Source organism: Canis aureus, chromosome 1, assembly GCF_053574225.1.
Source record: "Canis aureus isolate CA01 chromosome 1, VMU_Caureus_v.1.0, whole genome shotgun sequence".
Classification (NCBI taxonomy): Eukaryota; Metazoa; Chordata; class Mammalia; order Carnivora; family Canidae; genus Canis; species Canis aureus.
In genome coordinates this window covers 110556797-110581606 of record NC_135611.1, presented here as the reverse complement: position 1 = coordinate 110581606, position 24810 = coordinate 110556797, and the positions used below count along the sequence as shown (strand labels likewise).

Genomic DNA, 24810 nt, shown 5'->3' with positions numbered 1-24810 from the left:
AAAAAAAAGAAGAAGAAGAAGAGAAAAAACAAGAATACCAGTATAGAGCAGGATCAGCAAACTTTTCCCATAAAAGGCCACAGAGTCAATATTTTAGATTTGTGGGCCATAAAACCCAATACCACAGCCACAGACAAGATGCAAACCAATGAGTGTGGCTGTGTGCCAATAAAACTTTATTTACAAAGACAGGCAGTGGGTAGGATGGCTGAGCCATGCTATAGATTGAAGGATATTAAAGAGGCATGACAGGGACACCTGGGTGGCTCAGTGGTTGAGTGTCTGCCTTTAGCTCAGGTTGCAATCCCAGAGTCCTGGGAGCAAGTCCCGTATCAGGCTCCCCACAGGGAGCCTGCTTCTCCCTCTGCCTGTGTCTCTGCCTCTCTGTCTTTTCATGAATAAATACGAAAGAAAAAAGAAAAAAGAAAAGAAAAGAAAAGAAGACAATCAAATACGGTGCATGATCCTTGAGCAGACTTTAGATTAAAAATAATGATAAAGAGCCAAAAAAAGGACATTTTGCAGATAACTGGAGAAATCAGAATATGAGCTATATATATTAAATATTAGTTATATATTAAATAATATTGTTATCAATATCATTGGTATCAATGTTAAATTTTTCACATGTGATACTGGTGCTGTGTTATATACAAAAATGTTTTTGTTCTTTGGAAACACTGGCTAAAATATTTAGGAGTAAAGTGTTACGTCCACAATTTATTTTCAAACTGTTCAGAAAAAAAGTGTGTGTATACATATATACATACATACATATACAAGAGTGATGACAAGGCAAATCTGTTGGCAGCTAACAACTGATGAACTAGGTGGTGAAGGGTATATAATTTTATTTTTAATAACTTAAGCTTTTTTTAAAGTTTATTTTTAGTAATCTGTACTATCAACATGGGGTTTGAACACCTGATCCCGATATCCAGCGTCACATGCCCTTCCCACTGAGCCAGCCAGGTGCCCTTTTACCACCATTCTTTCTTACAACTGTTCTGAGGGTCTGAAATTTTAAAAAGAAGGGGGGGATGGGGCCCGCCCGGGTTTGCCCAGGGGCTTCAGGGGTGGAATCGGACAGCAGGGATGCATGTGGAAGGTTCTGGAAAGTTCTACTGCCACTGGGACCTGTTTGGATGCCCAGTGGACCTGTACACTTAGTAAAACACAGTGATTCAACCTGCAAAAAATAAAAAATAAATAAATAAAAAGAAGGGGAGAAAATGTCTTCAGAAACTGACCTCTCCTTCCCACTCACTTCCCACCTGGAGTACCATGCTGACCTCCTCCCTGCATCTAACCTCACCCTATGGGGCAGCCTGGGTGGCTCTGCGGTTTAGCGCCACCCTCAGCCCAGGGTGTGACCCTGGAGTCCCGGGATCAAGTCCCACATCGGGCTCCCTGCATGGAGCCTGCTTCTCCCTCTGCCTGTGTCTCTGCCTCTCTCTCTCTCTCTCATAAATAAAATCTTTAAGAAAACAACAACAACAACAACACCTAACCCTATGATTGCCAAAGGGATCCTATCAACCTGTGCCTCAGACCGTGTCCTTCCTCTGCTAATAGCCTTCAGTGAGTCTCATCCGCTTGGGAGTAAAGCCAAAGCACTGAAGTGGTCCACAATCCCTGCACAATCTGCCCCTCTTTCCAGTACTTCCTTCTCTCTTCAGTCCCCGTCCCTTTGCTCAGGCCTCCTGGCTGTTCATCACACATACCAGGCAAACTCTCACCTCAGGGCCTTTGCATGTGCAAGAATGCTCTTTCTCAGATACCTGCACAGCTTGCTCCTTCCTCTCCCCCTTATTCCCAATGAGGTCTCCCTGACCCCCCATCTAAACTTTCAGCCTTCCCCCCAGACAGTCCTCTTTTTGCATCCCTGATGTTTTCTCCAGAGCAAGTACTGCTATCTAATATAATTCATATTTTCACAATTTATTTTTTTGGTCGGTTCCCCCCATCCCTGCCCCAAGAATGTAAAATCCCCAAGGACAAGATTTTTCGCTTTTTTTTCTTTTCTAACATCTATACAACAGCCATATCTTTGTGCCACCCACTGACTTAACATTTTATATCCATTTACTCCTCACAACATCGTAAGTATTATTTACAGCATAAATGCACATACAGCCTATACACAAAATGGGAATAATAACAGGGTCTACCTCATAATTTGAGGATTTAGTGCTGAAAGACTATGCAATGCTTAGCATAGGGCCTGGCACAAAGCAAGTGCCCATTAAATGTTGCTATCATATATAACCCATCGTACAGAAGAGAAAGCGAAGCTCTGAGGGGTAAGTGACTCAGGAGTCGTCGGGACCAGATTAGAATCCATGTCAGTCCCACCCAAGAAGTCACTTTCTACCCCACGGCGCTAAGACACATCACAGTGTTTAGGAGAAAAGCAGTGGCAGGAAACAGAAACCAGCCCTGGGAACCCGCAGTGCAGGGTTTCAGTCCTGACTCTGCACAAACTCCCATGTGTGACCCACGCAATTCACTTCTGGTGTCAAGGCACATTTTCTCTTCTGCAACCTGGGGGGAGTCGTTTCCCCTCCCTGATATGGGGACAAAAACAGTGTGAGGGTCCGGGCAAGGAGGTGGCAAAGTGGTTGAGTGACTGCCTTCGGCTCAGGTCATGATCCCGGGGTCTTGGGATCAAGTTCCTCATCAGGCTCCCCGCAGGGAACCTGCTTGTCCCTCTGCCTCTGTGTATCTCTCATGAACAAATAAATAAAATCTTAAAAAAAAAAAAAAAAGTGAGGGTCAAATGAGAGCCCACAGGAGAGCACTCTGGTAACTTCTCCCTTCCGAAGATCTGCACTTCTGGAGGAGGCCCCACTAAACACCAAAGGAGGGATCCCTGGGTGGCGCAGCGGTTTAGCGCCTGCCTTTGGCCCAGGGCGCGATCCTGGAGACCCAGGATCGAATCCCACGTCAGGCTCCCGGTGCATGGAGCCTGCTTCTCCCTCTGCCTGTGTCTCTGCCTCTCTCTCTCTGTGTGCCTATCATAAATAAATAATAAAAAAAATTAAAAAAAAAAAAAAAAATAAACACCAAAGGACCGCCAATTCTGCAAACTTTAAGCACCCAGACTTAGAAGGAAAACAGGTACGTTCCCCTCAACCATCTGGCCTTGGAGCAAGCTCCCCGCTCTCCCTCGACATCATCCCCAGCCTGTTGTCTGGTGAGATTCTCCTCACCCTTCAGGTCCCAGCACAGAGGTCTCCTCTGCCATGAAACCCTCCCTGAACGCCATGCCAGGCATCTCACCTCCCAGGACGGGAGAGAAACTGAGGCAGGGAGTGGGGTTTAGGAAACCAAACTATCTAGGGATGGCCTGACAAACGACCAGGTCCAGTCCGTCCTCGGTCCCGCCCCTACCTCCTCTCCGTCCAGGGATGTCCCACCCACGTTACTCCTGTCCCCCGTACTATTGGTTCGTCCACACGTCAGTCTCCACGCGCTCTCTTCTTCTATTGGCTGGTATTCCCAACTAGGGCACCAGCACCCTGCCCCGCCCCCTGCCCCACGGCCGTTCTTACTATTGGGCTACCTGCCTGCCCTTCTTCCAAGGAACCTCCCTATTGGCTACAGGACTTTGCCGGTTGAGGCTGTGATTGGTTGTAAACAGAAGCCATCCCCTGAACAACCACCAGAAAGGGGTTGGAGAATGGAAAGGGTAGAGGGACGTGGGGTCAAACTCACGCTGAGCCGGCGGGAGGCAGATATAGGTCTTGAAGAACTCGCTTCGGCGGGCGGCCTCCTTAATGCGGTTGGCAAGCGGCTTGCTGACCTGCCGGATGCCCAGGTATAGCAGCTTCGCTATAGGGAACGCGCCCACCACCATCTTGGCGGTCGCACGGGGCACGCGCAAGCTTGCTCACTGGGCGGGGCGCCTCCGATCTCTCCCTCCTCCCCCGCCCGCTCGTCTCCGTGCGTGCGTACGTGCGTACGCTCAGGGGTGGAGCACTGCAGGGGCGCTCTCTGATGTCACCGCGTCGACGCTGACGCCTGTCGTCCGATCGCTGAATATGCAAATAAAAGGCGGAAGTGAGGCGGGTCAGGGGGCGGTGCCGTTAAACGGCCGTTCGCGGGAGCGTGGTTGGATTCCCACGCCCGTCTTGGCTGCTGTCACCGTGTTCCTTCGTGACGTCTTGTACCTAGGTGGCTTCCCCGCTTGGAGGAGGCTCTTCATTAGTCCTAATTAGGGCTAATGAGTCCCAAATACGCTTTCCCCGCAGATGAGAGCTCTCACTGGGAGTAAGAAGAAACCGACCGTGTAGTGAAGGACCTGGGCTGGGAATTCCCAGCTCCGCCATTTACATGCTGGTGTGAGGCCAGTGACGTCTGGGCATCAGTATTCCCGATACTGGGCATCAGTATTCCCGTCTGCAAAGTGGGAATTTTAATAACACCTAACCGGTGCACCTGGATGGCTCGGGTTGAGCGTCCGCCTTTGGCACAGGTCGTGATCCCAGGGTCCTGGGGTTGAGACCCGTATCAGGCTCCTTGCAGGGAGCCTGCTTCTCCCTCTGCCAACATTCTCTGTCTCTCTCTGTGTGTCTCAGGAATAAATAAAAATAAAATCTTGAAAAATAATAACAGCCGTGTTGGGGAGTAGTAAGGCTTGCATGCGAATCTTGCCTGTGAAAACAGGGAGTGAACCGTGCTAAGTGCTTAGAATGGTGCCAGTGACAGTAAGCCCTCGAGGAACATTCCGTATTGCTCTACGGGTCTGAACACTGACATCGCTCACTCCAGCCTGACGGTGCATTTCATCCCCAGAAATAGCTAATCCAGCCCTTTCCTGAATAACTGACCAGTTGAGGCCCAGACAGGGGCCCCGGGGTGGGGGGTGGGGGGGACTGCTGGTAGAAGGTCTCTCAGCCCACAGAAGGTGATAGCCGGAGTCTTGGCTAATGAAACCTCACCCGTTCTCAGGCAGCCCCACTTCCTCTACTGGTGGGTGAGGGTCCCCAGGGAACTGGCTCAAGAAGGAGTTTAAGGACATGTCCCAGACTGTCCTCCCTTAGCCAGCAGGGAGCAAAATCATATAAACAAGGTCAGGAAGGGGTTGAGAGAAACTTCTGGATGGTGGAGTCTTGATGGGTAATTGAGAGGGCCTAGGAGAGGGAGAGGAGAGGGCAGAGGAGCAGTGTGTAGGAGGAAACAACCCAACAGAAGGCAGAGTCAGGGACCCCTGGGGTTTTCCAGGGGACCCAGGGCTTTCCTCTGCGTCCACTCTGACTCCTTTAATGTCCTTTGTCAAATGCCTGACACGATGGACCTCCGTTCCTCCATCAGTAATGATGATACTGACATGCATGAACCCAAATATTCTAAATTCCTGCCAAGACCCCATAAAAACAACCCTTCCGGGGCGCCTGGACGGCTCTGTCAGTTCAGAGTCTGGCTCTTGATTTTAGCTGGGGTCATGATCTCAGGGTCGTGAGATCGAGCCCCACGGGTCAGGTTCTGGGCTCAGCCGGGAGTCTTTGAGATTCACTCTCTCTTCTGTCCCTCCCTCTGCCCCCACTCTTTCTCTCAAATAAATAAAATCTTTAAAAAACCAAACAAACAAAAAACGAAAACAGACCCAAAAAAAAAAAAAAAACAAACAAATAAAAAACCCACAACCCTTCCCCAAGATCCCTTCTGGACTGAAGGTGTGACAGCTTGGGGCCTATTCAAGGTCCATTATCTATGTGGGACTGAGCCCCTCCCCATTTTACAGACTAGCCAACCGAGGCCAGAGGAAGAAAAGGATTTACCTAAAGCTCCAGGGGTAATCAGAATGGAGCCAAGGCCAGGATTTCTTGAGTCCCAGCCAAGTCTTCTCCTGATTCCTGGGGGTGTTAGGGGCCCAGAGACCTACTCGGGGGCTGAGGTCCCCCATGATGGGTTCAGGAAGCTTCCAAACTGTACGTGACTTTTTTTTTTCTGTTTATTTCACTACTGTTTGCTCAACTCCTAGAACAGTGCCTGGCACACAGTAGATGCTCAATAAATATTTATTGAATGAATAGGAATGAGCATTTGGTTGGAAAGGTAGAGGGCAAGCTTTCATCTGACTCCGAGGGGATGGTGTTCCAAAAGGTTCTGGCCCCTTACATCTCCATCCCAGTAGCTTTATGGCTTTGGGGTAGGAAAATTACTAGGCCCCATAGATCCCAGGCTTCCCTCTTTTCTCTCCACACCCAATACCAAAGCCCCAACTTCCTGCATCTCAGTAACCCCCCTCCTGCAAAACCATTTTCCTCATTAAACACATTTATTTTTCTCATTCCCGTCCTCCCTCCTCTTTCTTCTCTGAGAAGGGTTTCCAGGAACCTTTTCTGGGAACTTCTGGGACAAGAGGCTGCATGTGCGTAGGAGGAGGACCTTCATGTCTCATCAGGAGCTTGGAGCCTGTTACATATCCATTGGGAGGAAGGGCGGGAGGTGACCTGTCAGAAAGGGCAAGGCCTGTCCAGGGCTGGGTGCTTCCTCCTGCTCTCCAGCCGGGTTAATGGAAGGATGGCCGTTCCTGGTGATCCCTGAGGGCCAGCAAAAGGAGGGTGACACCGTCAGCCAAGGCAGGCAGCCTCAGCCACCCTGGGGCATGGGAACAGAGGCAGAGATGATGGAGAGGGGGAAAGGAGCCCAGGATAATCCCAGTGCTGACTCACCCGCTGTGTGACCCTGGCCTAGTCATTTGGCCTCTCTGGTGACCGCCTGGAATAGGGCCTGGGATCATTCCCACAGGTCCCAGCAGTTCAGGCTTCCTGGTCACCCTTTTCTCAGGATGGGCAAGGGGCTCATGTTACATAATCCCGAAAGTATCAAAATGATGGATGCTTCTTCCATCATTTTGAAGTATCCCTTCAAAATAAATCCCAAAGTTAACCACTGTTCCTTGCTCACTCCCCCCACCTCCACCCCCTTTCAGCTGCCAGCATCTCCGGCCCGGCCCGGCCCAGACAACTGCAACCTCTCACCTCCCAGCTTCTGCCCCTCACATATTCTGTTGCCCACTCAGCAGCCAGCCAGCCAGCAGGATCCTGTTAATATTTAAGTCAAATCCCATCCCTCCTCTGCTAAGAGCCATCTTGTGGCTCCCCTTTACTTCTGAGTAAAAGGCAAAATTCTCACCAGGACCTACAAGCCCCGAAAGATGGAAAGATTGGCCCCATCCCTTGCCAGTACCATTAATCACCATCCATTCCTCTCACCCACCTGGCCTCCCCCTGGTTCAGCTGCACCCCTCCCGACCTCCCCCTGCTCCAGCAGCGCCTGCTCCATTAGCCCCACTCAAAACTCAGGCACTCTCTAGCTCCAGGGGCTTTGCACTCATTTCTCTGCCTGAAGTCCTCTTCCACTCCCCCACAGCCACAGGGCTGACCCCCTCCCCTGTTCTTTGTCCCAATGTTGCCTTCCAGTGAGCAGTCTCTTCACCTCTTTCTCTAGATCAGAGTCCATGTCATTCCCTCTCCCCTCACTTGGCTTTATTTTTCCCCAGTACACTTATCGATTCCAAACATTATATTTATTTTTATTACTTGTTTCCTGTGAACCCCATAAGGGTGGGGCCCAGGCTGTCCTGGTCACCTTTGTGTCCCCAGCCCCAGCCAGCACAGGACTGGGCCAAGAGTGGATATAAATAAATTTCTGTTGAATGAATGAATAAATATCCTTTTTTTTGTCCTGAGCCTCTTCAAAAGCCTGTCCTGCTCACTGCTCTTCCAGCCAGTCTGCCCTGATTGGACTTTACTTGGGTTCTGACAGCCTCCCTCCTCCTTCCAGCCCTGACTTGGAGAATGTTATTTATCTAGAAACTCACACTTGTTCTTCATGCCCCTACTCCCTTAGACGACCAGGGACTTCCCAGGGGTGAAAATGACCCACTCTATACCCTCAGTGAATTTTTTCTTCCACATTCCCCTTCAGCCACTCAATTTTACCTCCTTGTTGAAAATCATCCTTTTATCCCCCTCTTTGTTGTTATCCTCTGGATAACAAACCAAATGTTTGACTTAATTTACTTGTTCCCTCCTCCAGGAAGCCTTCTGTGACCCTCAGACTGGGTCAGATGCCCTCTGGGCTCACCTGTCTGAGTCCTACCCACTCTGGATCATCATCTGGGGACAGGTCTGTCTCCCTTATTAAAGTGGGAGCATGTGAAGGAAGGCCAGCCAGCATTGTCATTTGTCACCCCTGTAGTCACTTAGCACCACCCAGGACAGCGCTAGGCACAGTTCGACTGAATCCCTAGGGGATCTCAGTGGAGGATGATGATTGACCAGTGACCCACCAACCTCACCGACCTCACTAGTTACCCTGGTGCTTCTGCTCATGAATATTAACACTGCCTTATTTACATAAATTTGCATACACCCGACCAGCAGGGAAGGGACTGTGGGATAACATGGGGGGGGTGGGGGGGCTGTGCCAGTGGAGATTCACTGTGCCGCCGGCGGCAGCATCTTCAGCTGAACCTGGTCCGCTTGGGAGGGCGGCACGGCCGCCCAGCCAGCTGCCATGGCCTTGGCCATGCTGTTCCTCTTGGAAGTGAGCGGGGTCTCCAGGGTCAGCGAGGCGTTGGCCATCTCCTGTGGCTTGTCACTGGCCAGGAAACGGAGCAGATTGTGCAGGGCCTTGGCCACGTCGCTGCGGGCACCCTCGTTGACGAGGCAGTAGAGGATGGGGTCGGCCACGCAGTTGAGGCTGGTGAAGGCCAGCGAGCTGTGGTAGGCTGAGAAGACACGCTCCTCGAAGCCACAGTCCCAGGGGCGGCCCAGGTAGACGGCGCTGCGCGAGAGCAGGAGCACGTGGTAGGGCGCGAAGCACACCAGCACGATGGCGATGAGGCTGAGCGCCAGCCGCTTGATCTTGGCCTTCTCCTGGCGCTCGGTGGACACGCTGCCCCGCACGGCCCGCAGGATGCCCCGGTACGACAGCAGCATGAGGGCCCACGGGAAGAGGAACCCTACGAAGACCCGGTAGAGGTTCATCCAGGCCACCCAGCCCTCCATGGGGAACTTCTCGAAGCAGAAGGTGTGGTTGTAGCGGTCACGGAAGAGCTCGTCGTGGAACAGGGGTGCGGAGTTGGCCCCCAGCTCCGTGGCCCAGACCACGGAGCTCACGGCCACCGCAGTCTTGACGCGGCGCAGGCGGGCGAACCGCAGTGGGTGGGCCACCGCGAGGTAGCGGTCCACGGAAATGCAACACAGGAAGGCGATGCTGATGTAGATGTTGGTGTAGAAGATGAACCCGAAGAGCTTGCAGGAGCCGGGGCCGTGGATCCAGTTGTCGTGGTGCAGGAAGTAGTCGACCCACAGGGGCAGCGTGCAGATGTACAGCAGGTCAGCGATGCTGAGGTTCATCAGGTACACACCCAGCTCGTTGCGTTGCCGCACCTGGCGGTAGGCTGCCCACAGGGCCAGGCAGTTGGTGGGCAGCCCCACCCCGATGACGAAGATGTAGAGGGACGGCGGGAACAGGTGGTCCACGCGCGAGTCCACGTGGCAGCCCTCCCACGTGCGGTTGCCCATCCTCGGCACTGGGGCTTTCCAGGCACTTCCCCTGGCCCACGGGGGCTGTGGGGCCACAGGGGGCGGGAGGCCATTGGGCCCCCTGAGCCCCCTCCTTGGAGGCTCAGGGGGACATGATGGGGGGCAGTCCACAGAGAAGAGGTGAGGGTGACGGTGAATTGTGGGCCAGCCTGGGCAGGGAAGGGTAGAGCTTGAGAGGTGAAAAATTGGAGGAAGGATAGAATTAAGATAGGAGGGAGGCTCGGGGGGTGGGGGGAATGTCAGGATTTTTAAAAAAAGAGCTTTGTCAAGGGGGCGTTTATAGACCCAAACAGAGCGTCAATGAGGGCATTATTAGGGTAGCACAAAAATTGGCTGAGGGGGGTGTTTATGGAGGAGATGAAGGCATCATTGGGCAGTGGGAAGAGACCTATTTGTACAGGATGTAGAAAGCACGTGTGGCCATGTTACAGTGGCAGGGGTGGAATGTACTAGAAGATGCGTAAAATCTACGAGGTAGTTTTGAGACAGGACAGACTAGAGTTAGGGAGGGTTGAGAATACCAGGCAAGGTCAGTCAGGGTGCTGGCACTTCCCAGGACCCCAGTAAGAAATAAGGAAACAAACAAGGTAACCAGTGAAGAGAAGACTATGGAGGGGTGTCCTTGGTCTGGGAAATGTGAGCAGGGTGTTTAGGAAGAAGGTGAGCAAGGGCTATTATGGAGGACTACGGATGGAGTGAGGAATTTGAAGGGGGCAGGGGAGGGGCTCCAGCTTGGTCTTGGTGGGAGCTGAGCAGATGGGATGAGGTGGCCCGTCTCACCGTTCAAAGCTGACTTGACAGTGCCTGTGGAGAGAGAGTTCTTCGGTGAGGGGAGTCAGGGGCACCCCATTCTCCCTACAACCCTCACCATAAGCTGTGGGCTGCAGAGCCCAGACAATACTTAATTGGGCCTCATTCTAAGAAACACATCTCTATAACTGCAGATTCGGGGGCTCAGGTCTATGTTCCCTGATATATGTTTTTTTTTAAGATTTTATTTATTTATTCATGAGAGACAGAGAGAGAGAGAAAGAAAGAGAGAGAGAGAGAGAGAGGCGCAAAGACACAGGCAGAGGGAGAAGCAGGCTCCATGAAGGGAGCCCGACATTGGACTCGATCCCGGGTCTCCACGATCACGCCCTGGGTTGAAGGCGGGTGCTAAACCACTGAGCCACCCAGGCTGCCCCCTGATAGATGTTAAACACTTAACTCAGATTTTAGAACTTGCTTCCAGAAACCGTGTAAAATGCACCGTGTAAAATGCAATCCTATCATTTCCCAGACATGGAGATGAAACCCAGAAAGGCTGCTCACTCCCACCAAGGATGCAGAGCAAGGCCATGATGGAAGGAGGGCTGGGACCAGTCTTCCACTGCTAACTCAAGACATCCCATTCTTGATGATGGTGACGATGGATATTAACAGATAAAGTCGAATGAAGTCCTACTACATCGCAGACCCTGTCCTAAGCACTTTTATGGGTAATCACTCATTACACATTCAGAAACCCTGCGAGGAAAGCACTGTTATCCTTCCTATTTGACAAACTGAGGCACAGAGCAGTTCGGAGACCTGTCCAAGGTCCTGATGATGACAGAGGGACCATCTCAGCTCTCACTCTTTCTCCAGCCAGTGCATGTTTCCACCCAAGAATAACTGGACAGAGAGGGGCCCTGGGGTAGGGGGTAGGGGCTGCTGGATGTGATCACATTTGGGCAGCAAGGGGAAGGCCTGGCAGCAGGGCCCATGGTCCTCCCTCGGGACCACTTCCCACATGGCCTCTGCTCCACCTGAGTGACAACCTTGGGCCTGTTCCCCCCTTGGGAAGACCCACAAACACAGGGAAAAGGACAGTCATGGGCCAGCCCCTGACCACTGTCAGCCCCAAAGGGTGGGGGAATGAAGTCCCGAATCAGAGGCTACTTTGGAAGCTACTCTATCCAGGGCTTTGCACGGGGTTAGTTTTTTAACCTGTGAAAGCTTTTATTATTCTTATTACTATCATTTTAAACAAGATCGTAAACTGGAAACCTTTCTAAGACAGTGGGAAAAAGCAGCTGCTCTGTGTTTTCAATGAAATGAGGTCGGGGGAGAGGGGCCACCTCTGCAGAATCCCCAGGACACACTTAGAAAGCCACTGGTTGAGGGGCACCAGGGTGGCTCAGTGGTTGAGCGTCTGCCTTTGGCTCAGGGCGTGATCCTGGGGTCCTGGGATTGAGTCCCACAGCAAGCCTGCTTCTCCCTCTGCCTGTGTCTCTGCCTCTCTCTCTGTGTCTCTCATGAATAAGTAAATAAAATCTTTAAAAACAAAACCAAAAACCACTGGTTGAGTCAATTGGACTTATCAGGAAACCAAGGCACATAGAGGGGAAAGGATAAGCCCAATATCACACATCGGGTTCTCAGGAACCACTCAGATGCCAAAGCATCTTTCCACGGAGAGTTCTCTTGGCCCTACCTCCACAATAAGCCCTCAATCCATGCATGTCTCTGGGAATCCCCCCGCCACTCCCTGCTCTGCACCACCATCACTGCGGCTTGGCTTGCTCGGACTGTTGCAGTAGCTCCTCTGCTTTCCTGGCTGCCATTCTGGCTTCCTTCAACTCACTTCCCACAGGGCAACCACAGAGGTCTTTTTAACATGAAAATCAGCTCTCCTTACTTCCCTGCTTGATATCTCCCAGTGCCTTCCCAGTAGACTGAACTTTGGGTAAAATGCAAACTCCTTGCCCCAGGTGACAAGGCACTGCCTGACCTTCTGCCCCCCCCCTTCCATCCTCCACTTCAGCAGGCTCAAGGCCTGTGACCTTTTCAGCCTCAAAACCTCTGTTCTTTCTCCTATCTTCCCAGGACTGAGCCACCTCACTTCCTGCACTTCCTCAGAGAGATGCTACCCACCCCCAGGGCTCTCTCTTCACATCACCTTGTATCTTGTTCCCATCTGTCTGTCTATCTGAAACGGACATTCCAGGAGGGCAGTAACCTTGTGTTGACTGCTCCAACTGGAGCAGCACCAACTGGAGAGGCCCAGCATATAGTAGACACTCCATAAATGACTGTGGGTTGAAGGAACAGGCATGGGTCAGCCCATCCCACAATGCAGGCTCCCTCTTCCCTTGAGGCAGCTACAAGTTCAAAGAAGTCCCCTGCAGGGTCCCCAGGAAAAGAGCTTGGGAGGGAAAAAGTGAAAAGGGCAGGATCTATCCGCTGCATAATTGACTTTAAAAGGTCAGGGCTGGGACACTTGGGTAGCTCAGTGGTTGAGCTTCTGCCTTCAGCTGAGGGCATGATCCCAGAGGGGTCCTGGGATGGAATCCTGAGTCTGGTTCCCAGCAGGGAGCCTGCTTCTCCCTCTGCCTATGTCTCTGCCTCTCTCTGTGTGTCTTTCATAAATAAATAAATAAATAAATAAATAAATAAATAAATAAATAAATAAAAAAAATCAATCTTTGGGGATCCCTGGGTGGCTCAGCGGTTTGGCACCTGCCTTTGGTCCAAACATGATCCTGGAGTCCTGGGATCGAGTCCCGCGTCAGGCTCCCTGCATGGAGCCTGCTTCTCCCTCTGCCTCTGTGTGTGTGTGTCTGTCATGAATAAATAAATAAAATCTTTAAAAATATATAAAATAAAAAAATGAAAGGTCAGAGCTGAGTCCTCCTAAGTAAGCCCTCCCTACCTCCTGTGGGGTCCTTAGCAGCCCAGCATCTCCCCCACCCCAGATTCACGGACAAAGGTTCCTGGATCCTGTGGACAAAGGGTGGAGACAGGGCTTGCTCGAGGCTGGAACAGTGCAGTCTGGCCCCTCCCTTTGAATCTTCTCCACCCAGACCAAGTCACTCAAAAAAAAAAAAAAAAAAAAAAAACCCTTGCTCAGTCTCCCCTTCTTCCTGACCCCTGATATCCGCCTCTCTCACCTGTCTCTCCCTCTTCTTGTAACATGGAGAAAATTCATTCTTTTTTGAGAGTCTCAGTTTCTCCTCCTTTTTAAAGATATTTATTTATTTATTTATTTGTTTATTCATGAGAGACACAGAGACATAGGCAGGGGTAGAAGCAGGCTCCCCACGGGGAGCCCAATAGGGGACTCGATCCCAGGACCCCAGGATCACGCCCTGAACTGAAGGCACGTGCTCAACCACTGAGCCACCCAGGCGTCCCTCAGTTTCCCCTTCTGCATAAAGGAGGTGGGGGGGGCAAACTTTTATACTAGTCCCATCACAGACAAAATCTTTGGTAGGACATAGTATCATTTATAACATACGCAGCATTTGAACAATTGTTATTCCATGGGCACAGGAGAGCTGAGACAAGAAAGGAACCAAGGCTAGGAGTCCCCTTTACCCAACACTGTCCAGACCCTCTGGGCTCAGCTGAAGCTGGAAGCGGGTAAGACAGGCATGAGACTTATTTCCAGAAGCCAGAGGAAATACACTTCTCATTGCTAATTTCCTCCAGGAGGAATGGGTTGGGTGCTCATCTCACCCTCCTCCCATCCCTCCTCAACCCACCTGCTTCCTGGGGATTCTGGGCATGGGGGAGGGGCAGCCAGCTCTCTCTTCCCCACCCCTACCCCCCTGTGATCTGCCCACCATGAAACCCTCAAAAGCACAGAGCCTGAGACTCTTAAGAATTCCACAGTGCCACAGGTCCATATGCTCCAACTGGGAGTGCAAGGCTATTTCTGATCTCTTCCTGGTACACATGGGGAAACCGAGGCCCAGAGTGGCCAGACAGTTGTCTGAGTCACACGATGTGTCAGGACTGGGCAGATCTCCCATCGTCCTTAACCTTAACCTAACCTTAACCGTCCTTAACCTTAACCGGAGAGCTTCCCCTTCCCCGAATGTTTTGTCTTCTCACTCCCAGTGCTCCTTGCAATGGTTCTCAAGTCTTTCCGGGGCTGTCAACCCCCTTTGAGGATCTGCTAAAAGAGACAAGGACTTTCTCACCGCCAAAAAGCAGGTGGCCGTCTTTTGTGCCCCTCCATCACCTGACTCCCTTCTGATTCCCTTGCCCCAGGCTCCTGGCGGGGAGGGGGGGGATGGGGGGAGGACGGGAGGCGGGGAGGTCCGGCTCCTCTTCAGCTGGGATCTGGGTTTTCTCCCCTACTTGAGCTTTATTGCCGATTCAACCCCCAAATCTTTAACAAAAAGCTCCCCTTACCCCACAGTCCCCCCTCTCTGGTCCCTACTAGCCCCTCCCAGAAGGGCAGGGAAGGGAGATAAGACCGAGTGTGGAGCGATAGTGCAGGGACAGGAAAGACTGGTCAGACCCCCCGCCCCCACTTCATGCCTTGGCTGTTCAAGCCAGATAAGTCCCTGCGCCCCAGCGGCCACCCCGAAATCAAGCAAGGTTAAAGGACTCCGGAGAGTCGAGAGGACCAGAGGAAGAGGTGATGTGGCTTCCCACATCCCTGGTCACCCTCAGGGTTCACTCACCAGCCTTGTCCTGGAAGCAACCAGACTGCCGCCTCTCTGCACCCCCTTCCCTCCTCTGCAAGCTCCCGCTTACCTCCACCCCCTGGGAAGCCCCGGGGGACCGGCAGGCTCCGGTCTGCTCATTAGGGGACGAAATGTGATCACCGCGCCTCGCTCCCCACCTGGTGCCCTGGCGGGCCGGCGGAAACCGGGGGACAGTCAGGCCACCGTGACCACCTCACTGGGGCTCAGTTTCCCCATTTCTATCAAAGGAGTCCCCCCCAACCCCCTCATTCCCACACCCCCCAGAAGGGACACCGGGGTCCTCCCCTCCTCCTCCTCTATCCCTCCAACGCTGTCCATTCCAGCTCTCTCAAATCCTCAGGATCTATAGTTAGTCCAGTTCATGGTTTACCGTTCTATTATTAAAACATTCTAGCGCTTTACCTTTCTTCATTCTATTATTATTATTTTAGCGGCTTTCCACGTCCTCAGTTTCTAATATTCCAGGAGTCTCACATTCCAAGATTCTAAAGTTCTATTGTTAGAACGCTCTATGATTTTTTTAAAACATTCTACGACTTTCATAATCTATTATTAAACTCTCAGCGATTATTATCTTGGCCCAGCAAACACGAATACGTATTTCCCTTTTCATTTTTACAGAAATGGGAACATACTCAGATATATGGTGAACCCCACTTCCTATTCCCCCCTTGTCTCTTTTGCTTTCTCACAGCCCAGCACCCCAAAGGTCTAAGGTCGCACGGAATTCCAAGACTCTGGGGATTCGCGGGAGGTTGGGGGGAGTGAGTTGTCACCTCCACCGAGCTCCTAAAGTCTCACTGCCTGGGGACCCTGCTAGGAGCTCAGGCTGCCTCCGTACCCCTTGTCCTGCCGGCCTTCCCTCATCCCTCCCAGCTCGCTCACACCAGCTGAGTTATTATTTGTCTAGACACAAACCAAATTATAGGGCCTGTCCCGAGGGAGCAGTGGGCTTCATGGGGAGGGTCAGGAGACAGAAGCAGGCGGGAGTTAATCCCTGCACCCCCCTCACTTCCCTCCCCCTTCAGAAACTCCACCCTTCCACCCAAACCAACTCTGGTCCCCTCTCCCCTCCCTACCACCATGGTTTTGGAAATATTTTCTCTTCTCTGCTTCTCAAAATGCTTCCCTCAGGATTCCAGCTGTTCATACTCACCCTGGCATTCTTCCCTCCTCACTGTGAAGACCTCTTTTCCCAAATTAATCCGACTTAGTGGCAGCAAAAGAAGCCAGGTCTCTGGATTGGGGCTTCGGTGGAACCGGAGTCCCAGCCCCCAGCCTGGCATGGATTCATTGTGGGGACTCCTGCTCTTGGGCCTCAGTTTTCCCATCTGTAAAATGGGTGCTTGACCTAGATGGCTCCATAAGCCCTTTGAGCTCCTCCGCTTTGAACACTGAAAGCTTCCAAGATTCCAACACTAATCTTTTTGGATTGAAGTGTTCATGTATCCCAAGGATCTTTGATTTGGAGCTTGTGCGGCCCCAGTCCTCCCTCTGATCATTCTCACGTCCTGAATCCTTCCATTCAAAGACTTTACGTTCATGGGTTCTTGATTATGATTTCCAGAATTCAGGAGCAGCCCATCATCTCTTATTTCCTCCTAGTAGGAACCCCCCCCCCAAGGAAAACCTCCCCATCCTCCCCCCAAACCCGAAGTTGAGTTCATTCACAGAGACAGAGCTTGGAAGGTGCCCTCTTGGTGGGTTCAGGAGGGGGGGGTAGCAGGGCCCTGGGGTGGGGGGTACTAGTGGGGCGGGCCCCTATCATCTCCATCTGTGCCAGCAAGTCAATCCCCCAGCACACATCCTGTCTGAGTGCACAATACACATCCCACTACCAACAATGGCTCACAGAAATTCCAGAACTGTCTCTCAGCCTTGTCGGGGGTGGTGGGCTGTCCAGTTCAAGCGGGGTGGGAGGGGGGGGAGTGAGGTGGAGGCAGGAAGGAGTTAATGGTGACCTAGCCAAATCCTGGAAGGGAGGAAGTGGGGGAGGAAGTCCACCCCCCAGCCAGGAATTCCTGAAATTGGAGGGTGGGGTGGGTGGGACCTCAGGAGCAGTGGGGTGACTCTCTAAAGGGGGCACTGGGGTCACAGCGTCACTCAGAGTGCACCTGGCCCAAGTGGCAACCCTACTCCTCCACACACACACACACACACACACACACACTCCCAAGCAGCTCCTCAGCCCAGGGGAAAGCTCTGGGATGCGCGAGAATTTGGAATGAGACGACGGTGGGCTGAAGGTGCCAGACCAGGGTCTCCAGACAGAGAGCGAAAGAGACAGAAACGCAAGAGAGAGGCAGCCAGACAGGAAGGGAAAGGGCACAGAGGTGCACAGAGACGGGGAGAACCGTGGAGTTGGAGACAGAGAGACCCACAGGGGTTGAGAGTTCGAGAGACTGAGGCACAGAGGCCAGGGGAGGCGGGGAGAAGGAAGGGATACGGAGACGCGGGGAGCGCGGGGAGAGAAAGGGGCGCCGAGACCTCCAGAGATGCAGAAGGGCGGGCGCACCCGGAGGGAGAGGGGGCGGCGGCCAGAGACCCAGCGGAGACGCGCGGGGACAGCGAGACGGACCCCGAGCCGCGGTCGGCGCGGAGACGGCGGGAGCGCGGGCAGCCGAGAGGGGCGGGGACGGGCGGGCGCGGAGCCTGAGGGAGCGGGGCGCGGGGGCGCGGGGCGCGGGGGCGCGGGGCAGCCGAGGTGCGGCGCCTACCTGCGCGCGGCGGCTGGACGGGGCGGGCGGCGCCTCTCGGGGCTGCGGCGGCGTCTGGGCTCGACCGCGGCGCAGGGACCCGGCGGCGACTCGTGCCCGCCCCGGGCCGCGCCGCCGGCCGAAGCCCCGCCCCCGCCGCCCCGCCCCCGTTAGCCCCGCCCTTGTCGCCGCCCCTTAACCCCTTGGGGCTTTGCCCCCACTGCAGGCTTCCAGGCCCGGGGAAACCTCGCCTGCGCCTCGAGTCCCCAGCCTGGAGGCCCCCGTCTCATTAACCCGTTTGCTTCCCTCCCTCCATCCGCACACCTCGTGCTGGACCCAGCCCTCAGCCTTTGACCTTCCTTGAGCTGAGCCATTTCCTCCCTTCTGAGGCCCCGAGTCCTTAACTTCGTGGTCATTGCATGCCTTCCTTCCCAAGGGAGAGAACAAACGAGTCTAAGTCCCCGCTCCTGCGGTCAGGGCCACCTCTTGGCCAGCCAGACCTTAAGGCTGATGGCCTCTCTGTGCCTCAGTTTCCTCTTCTGTCAAAGCGGTCACTCACTGTCTTCCGCATGGAGATGTCATTTCAGTGTCAATACTATCAAGTCTGTAAAACATGCCCCCGGCCCCCCGCCCCGATCCTTCTATTCCTCCCTGTTTTATTTACTTTTCCCCACAGAACTTTTAAAATTGTCTGTCTGTCCCCTCCCCCTCATGGGGGGAGGGCTCCTGTCTGCATCTGGTTTGTTTACTGTTGTGTGTCTGTTGCCCACTGCCCCGGGGGAAGACGAGGAGGCACATGATAGGTGTGCAAGACACATGTTTCCAGGGAGTGAATACGTGAAGGGTAAGTGCTTCAAAGTATTTGCTGATTTTTATCATGACTATCACGTCCTTCATAAAGTGGTCGTGAGAATTCATTCTTGGTCAAAGCACTTCAGACAGACCTAGGATCATGTAGCACTCAGAAATGACAGTTATTGGGTTCACAAAATTTTTTGTTTAAGATTTTATCTATTCAGTCACAAGAGACAAAGAGGCAGAGATATAGGCAGAGGGAGGAGAAGCAGGCTCCGTGCAGGAAGCCTGATGCGGGACTCGATCAAGGGACTCCAGGATCACAGCTGAGCCGAAGGCAGAAGCTCAAGCACTGAGCCACCCAGGTGTCCCAATTTTTTTTTTAAGAGAGAGAGAACGATTGGGGGGGGGGGGGGAGTGCAGAAGGAAAGGGAGAGAGAATCTTAAGCCAACTCTGCACTGAACATGGAGCCCCACATGGGGCTCCATCTCAGGACCCTGAGATCACGACCTGAGCCGAAGTCAGATGCTTAACCTGCCAAGCCACCCAGGCGCCCCTCATTCTTTATCGTTAATAAAAACGAAAATATCCAGATCTTAAGGAACAATACAATGAATTGTGACAAACAGATACACTCGTGTGACTAAGCACTCAAATCGAGACATAGAACATGTCCAGCACCTAAGAGCATTGTTCTTCGCTCCTTTCCAGGTAATACAGTCTACCTCACCCTCAGAGGCAACTCTTTCTTTTTACACCAGACATTAGTGTTGCCTGTTCTAGAACTTCATATTAATGAAGCGATACAAGTAGTTCAGTAGTTGAGCGTCTGCCTTCAGCTCAGGTCATGATCCAGGGATACTGGGATCAAGTCCCACATCGGGCTCCCAGCAGAACGCCTGCTTCTCCCCCTGCCTATGTCTCTGCCTCTTTCTCTGTGTCTCTCATGAATAAATAAATAAAATCTTTAAAAATAAATAAATGAAGCAATACAGTTGGGATTTTTTTAAGGTAGCTATTCTTTTTTTTTAAGATTTTATTTATCCATTTGATAGAGCAAGCGAGAGAGAGAGAGAGAGAGAGAGAGAGAGAGAGAGAGAAGAGAGCACAACCATGGAGAGGGGTGGAGGGAGAGAGGCCAACCCCCCCACCCAGCGGGGAGCCCAATGTGGGACTTGACCCCAGGACCCTGGGATCCTGACCTTAGCCAGAGGCAGATGCTTAACCAACTGAGCCACCCAGGCACCTATTCTTAATAGTCATTTGCTGTGTGTCCTCAGACAAGTGACTTCACTTCTCTGAGCCATATTACCTACTTCTTCTCAGGGCTCTTGAGAGACACAGAAAGTGAGAGAGTTAACTGAGCACCCAAGCAACCTGCAATGCACGAGGGAATAAAAGCATTTTCCTTTCATCCTCCCTCAAGGAGACAGGGAAAGCACCAAGGGAGGTATCATGAAGGCTGTGGCTGCTCCCCAAGTAACCCCATACACATCCTATCAGTTTCAAACCAAGTCCCATAGAGCCCACCTGTCACAACCTTGGTCATTTCAATCTCCTCCTATAAAGAAATTCTAAGGGTCCACTGGTAGGGGAGGATCCTTCTCTCTCCTGGGCTCACCCTAGGTTTGTGCTGATCCAGTCCTGGTAGGAAATAGGTACCCATTGGGAGCTTAAGTGGGAGCACTTATGAAGGTACATTTCAGAGGGGTGGGCAGGATGAAGGAATCCACATAGTATGAAGGGCACCAGGGGACCAGCCACAGGGAGAGGCAAGCCTTTACCACCCGAGGGCAGGAAGCTGGAGTTTGGGGGGGAGCCCATAGAACCTGGAACTCTAGGTAGAGAACAGGGCCACTGCCAGAACAGCAGGGATGCAAGGAGGGGCGCCCAAATAAATACTCCCACCTTTTCTCCTCCCACATTCCGATTTCCTGTCAGTGCCTCCAATGGGCAAAACTCAACCGGAAGGCGGAGGGCAAGGGATCCCCACGGATGGAGTCCACGCAGGGCAGCCTCCCAAGGTCCGGAGCAGGAGAAGGAAGGCTGAGAAGGAAGGGGGGGGCACGTGGAGAGACTCGCCTGCGCTTCTTCCCTGCAGGTCTAAGACTAGGCACAAGGGGGCGACAGAGCACCAAGGGAACCAAAGAAAAGGATGCGTCACCAGCCCTGACCACTTCCAGACCTTGGATGGTTGAAAAAAGTCAAAAGGTGGGGGGCAGTAAAGGAGACTTTGATCCGAGAGCTGCAGAAACTGGCTTCTGAAACCTGGAGATCTGTAGGGGTGACTTGAAGGCTGAGTGTTGCCAGTTGAGTAGGAGTTCTCTGAGTGGACACTTCTAGACGTGGTGGCAGGTGCAGAGGAAATAGCATATAGGGAGGTTCAGAGACACCAAATGTCACAAAGAAGGGCAAATACGGGTGATTCTTTTTTTTATTTAAATATTTTTGTTTGTTCATGAGAGACATACAGAGAGAAGCAGAGACACAGGCAGAGGGACAAGCAGGCTCCCTACAGGGAGCCCAATGCGGGACTCGATTCCAGGACCCCGTGATCACTCTCTGAGCCAAAGTTCAACCACTGAGCCACCCAGGAGCCCAAATATGGGTGAGTCAAATGGCTGGAGATAAAAGATGGGGACAGGAGAGGATTCTGGCTGAAATAGCAAAGACAAGACAGGATTTTTACAAAGTAGGGGGAGGCAGCTCACATGCAATGAGCATTTACTACATTCCAGGCACTGTTCTAAGCACTTCATGTGAATATCTCATTTCATCCTCAAAAAACCTACAGGGTAGTAGCATTTCACAGATGAGAACACTGAGGCACAGATGAAGAGGTCGAAGGGCAGGAGTTTTGGCAGCTGGGCTCCAATGCTTTTACCACTGTTCTCCTATTTCTCAGGTTGGAAATTGAGTGTTGAGGGGTTTGAACTTTGACCCCTTCATATAAAGCACTTACAACTATTTCAGACACTTCAACACACATGTAAAACTGACACTCATTCAGCAAACATTTCCTGAGCCCCCGCTATAGTGCTAGGCAGCCCTGGGAACCCAGCAGTGATCACAAAGGCCATGGCATTCCCCTCCCAGGGCTGGCAGCCAGTGTGGGGGTGACAGATCTGTCCCTTACTGAGACACCTCAGGTCGGGGGGATGTTGGAACCCAGAGGGGCTTTGTCACAGTTTATTGGGGAAAGAGGAGGAAGGAGGGAAGACAAAACTGTCAGAACTTCCACCTGAAACACTCCCCCAATTGGTTCATTTCTTACTCATCTTCAATGTTCAACTCGGTTATCCCTTCCAGGAAGCCCTCCTGGATGCCCCCTTGGTCTTCCTCTGTGCCCTCAGGGTCATCATTGTCTGCTTTCCCCATTGGACTGTGAGTATTTTGAGGGCAGTACCGGGGCTGTCTCACCACTGTGTCCAACGATGCCTAACTCAAGGGCCTGGCTGAGAATAAATATGCTCCAAAAAATTAAAATTATTATTATTTTTTAAAGATTTTATTTATTTATTCGTGAGAGACACAGAAAGAGAGGCAGAGACATAGGCAGAGGGGGAGTCAGGCTCCCCGAGGCGGGGAGGAGCCCGATGTGGGACTTGATCCCAGGACCCCGGGATCACGACCTGAGCCAAAGTCAGACACTCCAACTAATATTTGACAAAGCACGAAAGACTATCCACTGGAAAAAAGACAGTCTCTTCAATAAATGGTGCTGGGAAAATTGGGCATCCACACGCAGAAGAATAAAACTAGACCACTCTCTTACACTAGACACAAAGATAAACTCAAAATGGATGAAAGATCTAAATGTGAGGCCCACATCAGGCTCCCTGCATAGAGCCTGCTTCTGTCTCTGCCTCTGTGTGTGTGTGTGTGTGTGTGTGTGTGTGTGTCTTTCATGAATAAATAAATAAAATCTTTTTAAAAAAAGATCTAAATGTGAGACAAGATTCCATCAAAATCCTAGAGGAGAACACAAGCAACACCTTTTTGAACTTGGCCACAGCAACTTCTTGCAAGATACATCCACGAAGGCAAGAGAAACAAAAACAGAAATGAATTATTGGGACTTCATCAAGATAAAAAGCTTCTGCACAGCCAAAGAAACAGTCCACAAAACTAAAGACAACCTACAGAATGAGAGAAGATATTTGCAAATGACCTATCAGATAAAGGGCTAGTATCCAAGATCTATAAAGAACTTATTAAACTCGGGATCCCTGGGTGGCGCAGCGGTTTGGCGCCTGCCTTTGGCCCAGGGTGCGATCCTGGAGACCCGGGATCGAATCCCACATCGGGCTCCCGGTGCTTGGAGCCTGCTTCTCCCTCTGCCTATGTCTCTGCCTCTCTCTCTCTCTCTCTCTCCGTGTGACTATCATGAATAAATAAATTAAAAAAAAAAAAAAAAGAACTTATTAAACTCAACAGCAAAGAAACAATCCAATCATGAAATGGGCAAAAGACATGAAGAGAAATCTCTCAGAGGAAGACATACACATGGCCAACACGCACATGAGAAAATGCTCCGCATCGCTGGCCATCAGGGAAATACAAATCAAAACCGCAATGAGATACCACCTCACACCAGTGAGAATGGGGAAAATTAACAAGGCAGGAAACCATAAATATTGGAGAGGATGCGGAGAAAAGGGAACCCTCCTGCACTGTTGGTGGGAATGTGAACTGGTGCAGCCACTCTGGAAAACTGTGTGGAGGTTCCTCAAAGAGTTAAAAATAGATCTGCCCTACGACCCAGCAATTGCACTGTTGGGGATTTACCCCAAAGATACAGATGCAATGAAATGCCGGGACACCTGCACCCTGATGTTTATAGCAGCAATGTCCACAATAGCGACACAGTGTCCATCGAAAGATGAATGGATAAAGAAGATGTGGTCTATGTATACAAAGGAATATTCCTCAGCCATTAGAAGGTGGCTCATTTGCCTCTACATGGATGGAACTGGAGGGTATTATGCTGAGTGAAATAATTGGAAAAGGACAAACATTATATGGTCTCATTCATTTGGGGAATATAAAAATTAGTGAAAGGGAATAAAGGGAAAGGAGAGAAAATGAGTGAAAATATCAAGAGGGTGACAAAACATGAGAGACACCTAACTCTGGGAAATGAACAAGGGGTAGTGGAAAGGGAGGTGGGCGGGGGGGTGGGGGTGACTGGGTAATGGGCATTGAGGGGGGCACTCGGCAGGATGAGCACTGGGTGTTATGCTAAATGTTGGCAAATTGAACTCCAATAAAAAAAAATTTTTAAAAAGACACTCAACCACTGAGCCACCCAGATGTTCCTAAAATTAAAATTAAATTAAAATTTTAAAGAATAAATATGCTCCTTGCCCATATTAAAGGATTCATTCACTGATCAACATATATTTGTAAAGTCTTAACTGCATGCTAGACACAGTAGATACAATCTTTTTAAAAAGATTTTATTGATTTATTTGAGAGAGAGAGTGCAGGAGCAGAGGGGAGGGAGAAGCAGGCTCCCTGCTAAGGTGGGAGCCTGATGCAGGGCTCCATCCCAGGACCCCTTGACAAGATGTAAAGAAGTGTATAAGGCTGTTCATTCTCCAGAGCAGGTTTCCCGGGCAGCTGTCCTCAGTTGGGCTTGAATAAAAACTCTCTCTGGGACACCTGGGTGGCTCAGCAGTTGAGCATCTGCCTTTGGCTCAGGGGGTGATCCTGGGGTCCTGGGATCAACTCCCCCATTGGGCTCCTCGCAGGGAGCCTGCTTCTCCCTCTGCCTGTGTCTCTGCCTTTCCCTCTCCCTCTCTCTCTTCTCTGTCTCTGTCTCTCATGAATAAATAAATAAAATCTTAAAAAAAAAAAACTCTCTTTCTTACTCTGAGAGTTTCTGAGAGGGGCACCTGGGTGGCTCAATTGGTTGAGCGATTCTTGCTCTCAGCTCAGGTCTTGATCTCCAGGTCATGAGTTCAGGCCCTGTGTTGGGTCCCATGATGGGCATAGAGCCTATTTTTAAAAGAGAGAGATTCTAAAAGGTTTGTTCATTTTATGTTGACAGATCCTTGGCTAGAAAGATAGAGGGAATGGATCCCTTTGACATGATTGAACGCCCTCCTAGAATTTCATGTTTGGTGCTGGGAGCTGTTGTTTCTGAAGGATATGGAAATTTGAAGCCTTGCAACTTAGGTAACTGTCCCTGTAGACTCACGGACATCTTTCTTACTGGCCAAATGGGGCTTTGCAGATTTCTCCTGCAATAATTTTTTCCTCTTTTAGGAAGAGGTAGTCTTGCTAAGTTG

The 24810-nt window shown here is 51.4% G+C and overlaps 2 protein-coding genes and 1 long non-coding RNA gene across 5 annotated transcripts in view; 1 reads left to right on the top strand and 2 right to left on the bottom strand.

The window, feature by feature from the left end:
- The window catches only part of OPA3 (outer mitochondrial membrane lipid metabolism regulator OPA3), a 73061-nt gene extending 68878 nt beyond the window's left edge, over positions 1-4183 (bottom strand). Inside the window, exon 1 of one of the 2 annotated variants that reach the window (XM_077848384.1) lies at positions 3718-4183. In XM_077848384.1, the coding sequence (XP_077704510.1) occupies positions 3718-3859 (142 nt within the window). In that variant the 5' untranslated portion in view covers positions 3860-4183. The remainder of the gene's footprint in view (positions 1-3717) is intronic. The other variant, XM_077848383.1, reaches the window with a different exon arrangement.
- On the top strand, positions 3520-4614 carry LOC144283875 (uncharacterized). Its single transcript, XR_013352386.1, has 2 exons — positions 3520-3820; positions 4254-4614. It is a non-coding gene; the product is annotated as an uncharacterized LOC144283875 (long non-coding RNA).
- A 1391-nt stretch (positions 4615-6005) lies between these two features.
- GPR4 (G protein-coupled receptor 4) lies at positions 6006-17854 on the bottom strand. Of its 2 annotated transcripts, none has more exons than XM_077848379.1 (2): positions 17743-17854; positions 6006-10367 (listed from the first exon to the last, which is right to left on the bottom strand). In XM_077848379.1, exon 2 carries the CDS (start codon positions 9540-9542, stop codon positions 8451-8453), a length of 1092 nt encoding a protein of 363 aa, XP_077704505.1. In that variant the 5' UTR covers positions 9543-10367; positions 17743-17854; the 3' UTR covers positions 6006-8450. The 2 variants fall into 2 exon arrangements, with proteins under 2 accessions (XP_077704505.1, XP_077704508.1); XM_077848382.1 differs by lacking the exon at positions 17743-17854 and adding an exon at positions 16182-16636.
- Positions 17855-24810: the final 6956 nt, after the last annotated feature.

Bases quoted from the DNA above. Each gene is read 5' to 3' on its own strand.
- GPR4 (XM_077848379.1), bottom strand. From the start codon at position 9,542: ATGGGCAACCGCACGTGGGAGGGCTGCCACGTGGACTCGCGCGTGGAC.